At 40.9% G+C, this 6,000-nt stretch overlaps 1 protein-coding gene and 1 non-coding gene across 2 annotated transcripts in view; both read right to left on the bottom strand.

The window, feature by feature from the left end:
* LOC117958126 overlaps window positions 1-5,084 on the bottom strand; it is a 7,098-nt gene extending 2,014 nt beyond the window's left edge. The window contains 9 exon segments of the mRNA XM_034894390.1: window positions 938-1,033; window positions 1,376-1,520; window positions 1,779-1,857; window positions 1,947-2,000; window positions 2,125-2,395; window positions 2,398-2,742; window positions 3,699-3,757; window positions 4,545-4,684; window positions 4,800-5,084. Coding sequence (XP_034750281.1) covers window positions 938-1,033; window positions 1,376-1,520; window positions 1,779-1,857; window positions 1,947-2,000; window positions 2,125-2,395; window positions 2,398-2,742; window positions 3,699-3,757; window positions 4,545-4,684; window positions 4,800-4,814 — 1,204 coding nt within the window. The 5' untranslated portion in view covers window positions 4,815-5,084.
* trnat-agu lies at window positions 4,159-4,232 on the bottom strand. Its single transcript has one exon. It is a non-coding gene; the product is annotated as a tRNA-Thr (tRNA).
* Window positions 5,085-6,000: the final 916 nt, after the last annotated feature.

Genomic DNA, 6,000 nt, shown 5'->3' with positions numbered 1-6,000 from the left:
GGGGAAACCTGTCGAGGCCAAGAAAAGTACTGATCTGCCACTGCGGCTCTATTTCCATACTCCAAGATGAAGAGGCTGCATTAGCTCGTTAGCACGCTACATTCAACGCAACCTTTTATTTTTTTTTAAATGCTGTTTTAATGCAATAATCCCTCTCTTGAAAATTAAACTCTCTGAAACTAAATACTTTCTGAAAGAGGGATCCGAGATTGGATGCATTTGCTCACAACACGAGCTAAAGATGGAGGAGTGTGGGCTAAGCAGGCTGCTAGAAATGAACGGAACTGTCTCTCACACGCTGACTTTAGCAAAATACTCGCGCTGCACCGGAGCTATAACTGCTAAACATAAACAAAACCCTCCCTGAAGGTGAAATGGTCATTTGAGTGGTGTGAGTGGAAAATCTCCAGGTATTCCGCCTAATTATAACAGTCTCGTTGAAGGCAATGGAAATGACACCCCGTTACACACTGTAGATACTGAGTGAGTGACACCCTGACACCCAGACAGGATAATTCAAACACTGGGTCAGGATTTCTCTACCATCGTCCTCTAAATTATGCAAGTTGTACATGTTCTAAGTGACATTACTGCACATCTGTCCTTGGTTATGTTGCGGCCATTTAACGGTTGTATTTATTTATTCACTATTTATGGATAGTCTTTTTTTTTTGTTTTGCCTGTAAATCATTTTATGTTGTTTCTTTGATTGTTTTATGGGAAGGACCCACTTAAAAACGGTAACATTTATTTTGAGGGGCTTATCCTGAATAAATAAATGTGCATTTAATTATGCAAGTCTGTGCTGTGGAATATCTTCTTCTGCTCATGACCACCTTCATTCACCAAAGCCAGGTTGACATCTACTTGTTTTAAAGGGGAACACTTGTTTTAAAAAGTTAGCCTTATGTTGTGGTGTAAGTGGATTATTTCCTACCTTGTTTCGCTTGGTATGCAAAGTGCTGGAGTTGTGCTGCTGTCATCGACAACCTTTCAGGTGTCAGAAAGCAGTCATTCTTGTTTGCCTTACCACCTGTATAAAAATACACAAAAAAAGCAACATTATTACAGGAGATAGTGGAGTTGTTTGGTTTAATTGCATGGTGCTGATAGGTCTCGTGTTTGTAGTCAAGGCAATTGTTGCATGTCTCTGACGGCTCATTCCAAGGTCCTGAGCAGGATTGGGAGAGGCTCGTCACTGATGAAGCAGTCTAAATAGCCCTTAGAGAGCCACTTTCTGCCAACTCCCTGTGCAGTTTCCTCCCAAATTATTATTTTCTCACCCACACACTTGTGTCATCAATCACCTTTGTTTCTCCTCACTCCTCCATGCCTAATTTTGTGTGTTTGCATGTGTCATGTGTTCAGTCTTTACCCAGCTCTGTGGCTGCTTCTGGCATCTCTTCGGCCAAAAGCTCTTTTGTCTGGCAGTGCTGGGTGAGGTCATGCCCTGTGTGAGTCAGTCTGTAGACCAGAGCCCTGGTCTGGTCCGGGCAGCCACATGGCCAATCCTTGGGGAACTAGAGGGGTCAGAGAGACAGGATCAAGGACAACATGCTGGGTACCGGACTGCTTGGTGGAATTAAAGTGTATAATCTAATGTGTGCAGAAACATACTCAGCTAATTTCTTATAACTGGCTAACAGAAACCAATGGAATCCTAACGAACTGTGACACTACAGTATATTTTCAAACTTAACATTACACAACATGGAAAACATGTCTAAGGCATCCCAGCCTAATTTTTTAGGCTTCACTAAAAACAAAAGGAAGGATACCGTAGCTCTCATTCTCTCCATGAAGTGAGTCCTCCCAGGCGCAGGTTTCCTTTGTAGGGCAACAACTTTGTCCCATACCCTAAAAAAACTAAAAAACTTAGTGCCCAAACACAAACTGTAGAAACAGTTGTAAAATGCTCACAATATGAACATACTGATTTTGGCCACCTGTTTTGCTTGCTCCTCAGAGATTTCCATTTTGAAGCTTGATCAGAAGCGTTCCTGCCATTAAGCAAAGGCAAACAGAATGATTATTATAAAAAGGCAAACAGATGTTTAGCCCCTTCTGACTGTTACTGTAAAAACTGTGTGGTTTTCTTAGTGGTCCAGCTGTGTAAAATCCTACCCATTCTGTCGAAGTACACTGTGAGCTCCAGACCCCTGTGTGTGTGAAACCGGCACTGTGTTATCTGAAGGAATAGAGATAGCTGCAGCTCTGCCCAGGTCAGTTCCACTCAGCAGGTTGCTTCTAATGGTCTGGTCCTTAGAGTGGCGGTGTGAAGAGGTGTATAATTGACCCTGATCAAGAGAGTCAGACCCTGAGACAGCCTGCTGGGATTTCCTTGCTGCTGCCTGTTGATTCACAATTCCACCTGATGGGACAGGACAGTTCTGATTATTTCTCTGTTGATTGTGGTTTTGCACGGTCCAGGATTGTAGCTAGCTGAAGGTTTTGAGCCCAGTGTGGAGGACACTGACATACCAGGCTTTTTGTGCTGTTTTCTGTCAAAACTGGCAGATTTAGAGGTTGATCTGAAGGCTGTCTGATTTCCTTTAGAAGCTGCAGATGCCTGCCTTCCCTCTTTGGATGAGCCAGCTGTGGTGCCGGGCTCTTTTTGAGGTGCAGATTGTTTTTTTGAGGCTTTTTTAGAAGATCCTGTGCCAGCGCGGACACGGAGGGCTTTCTCCAGGGCTCGCTCAAGCAATTCCATATCTTCCTTCTCCCCTGGGGAAGTAACTGGCTCTGTGAAGATAGCAGCACGCAAACATGTGGTTACTGTTTAGTTATTACACCATTTCACCGGAAAGTCTCTTTAGACACTGTGTCCTTGATAACAAGCATGAAATCCAGAAGTGTGACTATTTAGAACAGGCACAGTCATAACATTTGCGAATGACAGAGTCAGGAAACGGGCAGGACACATCACTGCAGACCCATCTCACCCCGGACACAACCTGTTCCAGCTTCTCGCCTCTGGTAGGCGCTACAGAGCGCTGTACGCCAGAACCAACACACTCAGGAACAGTTTCTTCCCACAAGCCATCATTCTGATGAACAGCTGACTTCTTACTCACAGTGTCAGGTTCAATTCCTGTGCACTAACCCAGCAACACTGTCTCTGATCAGCACCTGTTTACTGTTTCCACTTATTATTTATTCATCATCCTCTATTTCAGAGCTGTTTATACTTTTCATATTGTAATATAATATTTATATAATACATAATACTTACTTATTCCAGCATCCTTTGCACTATGCTCCATAATTAAAACAATAATTTATCATAAAAATAATTTACTCCTGCACACTTTGCACTCTTCATTGCACTGTTGCCTCAGCCGGTCTATATTATTTCTGTTTATAGTGTGAATATATTGTTTGTTTTTGTTATAAATTGTGTATGAGTAAGCACATTGTGAGCAATGTATAATGTAAAGCAAAATTCCCTGTATGTGTCCTCATACCTGGCAAATAAAGCTGATTCTGATGACTGCTCTGATCTCTCTCTCTCTCTCTCTCTCTTCTTAGCTGCATTAATTTAAAATTGTAAAATGCACAATTTATCCTGTTACATGTGATGTGTAATCCCATTTTGTAGAATCTTTCATTTAAAGCGAGGGACAACAGATGGAAAAATTGCCTTCAAGGCTAACTCATTTGCGGATACCTGACAAACAGACTCATATTTAGTTAATTACCTATTGCAGCACCATCTGCACATTCGGACTCATCACAGTCTGTCTTTGGTTGTGGCGTTCTGCGAGGAAAAGACGGCATGCGATTACACACTCAAATTAAACAACAGGAGCACAATTAAAGGATCACAACTAGGAAACAATATTATAAATAATATTTGCACAAGCAACTTGTTAAAAAAAGTTTTTTTGAACGGGCAACAACAAAGTTGCAGCTCTGTATGAAACTTGTGGTTTTTTACAGACTTTTCTAAAATGTTAGTCTCGATAGCCTACATGCAGTTTTCCACAGATCCCAAATGATAGCTAATTGACAGGAAACAATTTTTCAAGTACAAACGTTAGTATTACTGTTAAGATCAACACTTTTTAATTATTTGGATATCTAGCACATACAAGCAGTAGGCATTTAATTTGTCCTTGTGTCCACAGTGGAGAAGGTGAAACTTTGTAGTGCTGGAAAAGGCACTGCTGGGATTCGAACCCAGGATCTCCTGTTTACTAGACAGGCGCTTTAACCAACTAAGCCACAGCGCCGGATGAGTGCATGAGGGCACAGATATTTAACTTATGCAATCAAACTACGGCTAATGACTCCCATACCTTTATTGTTTTGCTATCTATGTGACACGAGAGGTAAACATGGTCTAGGCCTGATACGCAGGACGCAAACTTGACAAAAGACCAAACCTCTGCGTCTATTATAAGTATATTTACATGTACATACGTTAACATATTATTACATAAATACTTTTCTTTGACATGGTGTTTTTGGAGTTGTAAGATTAAACTTTAAATGAGAGTTTGAGCACTGATAAAAAGTGTGGTTAATATCTCAGATTTACTTACATGATCCGTAATAGTTCTCTGTAGAGTTGGATACTTTCGTTAATCTTGGCTTGTTCAGCTTTGCATGACTTGATAACTTGTTCAACCATAAACAGCAGTGACATGCTCGTGTCTGGATGTCGCGCTGCGGGGACTTTGCTCTGCCGTGACAACACACAAGAAACCATTTACAAACTTCTGGTTTAAAAATGTGAATCAACGTTAGCATGTTTACTGGAAATTCCGATCTGTCACAAAGGTGCAAAATGGAAATACCTCGTTGGTTGACATCTTTCTATTAAAACAACGATAGCTTTTATGTGCGGACCCGCGAAATCGAAAACGTAGCGGATGCGGAAGTCACATCTCCGTGCCCCGCTCCGTGCTTGATGGGGAAATAAGTGCCTGTGATGCAATGTGAAGATGTTCAAAATGGTATCATTGTCATGCCACTGGTCTAACACTGCAGCAAATTAATACCGTATATTTAACTTTAGGCTACTCGATCAAAGACGTTGTAATCTAGCTCCCATACATTCATGGGCTTCAACCAACCTGGCAACAAAGTGCTCACGTCTCGCGAGACGTGTCGTTGTTACCAGGGACGCTGCTCCTCCACGTTGCCATAACAGCTCATTTGCATCATGTGTACGGTATGTAGATGTTAGGCCATGAACCATAGACCGTTATATACGGTCTATGTTATGAACTGTGCAACGATTTTTTTTAACGACCGAGAGAAAGACGACAAAAAATTAATCAATTCATAGACTTTGCTCGCTCCTTTTCTTAATCAGAATCAGGTTCTGTGCTCATTAAAATGGGTCATAAAATGTGTGGCCATTGTCACTTGCAAAATATTACTCTAAGGAACAGTTTGTCATTTTAATAACAGCATGACATTATGTAATAATTATATTCCCAAAAAGACTATTTAATTTAATTGTTGTTCCTGTGAGTGAGTTAAAAACAGGATATGACTTTTTTAGGATAATTGCTTTTTTTATGTAACATTATAAATTATCCAACACTGAGGCAAAATTATTTATACACAGATATAGCTAGGCCTAGTTGTTGATGATCAAATCAGTATCCTTAATCTGGCATGGGTCAGAATATCTTGTCCATTGCATCTGATGTGTGCGCTCTTTCCCACAGAAGCACCAGGGAAGTTGAAGTTGCAGTAATAAGCATTGTTTTCTAAATTAATTGACCTGAGATCAAGCTCCTCACACCAAAACAGGGTGTTTTGTTCTACAGTAGATTGTCAATTGACTGTAAGATTATTAATCATGACAAAAGAAATGTCTGTATGCACACAATGATTACCTTTTCTCACAGCAGAAACGTTGCCTTCTCAAACACAGGTGGCTGTTTTACGTTAAGCTGCGCCAGATCCCTGATATTGTGCATGGTGGATTCACTGGCACGTCAAAGTGGAACAAAGCCATAATTAATGTTCTTAGTTACACAATGT

Source organism: Etheostoma cragini, chromosome 15, assembly GCF_013103735.1.
Source record: "Etheostoma cragini isolate CJK2018 chromosome 15, CSU_Ecrag_1.0, whole genome shotgun sequence".
NCBI lineage: Eukaryota > Metazoa > Chordata > Actinopteri > Perciformes > Percidae > Etheostoma > Etheostoma cragini.
The sequence above is the reverse complement of the archived record's forward strand: the minus strand, read 5'-3'. Positions and strand labels throughout refer to the sequence as shown.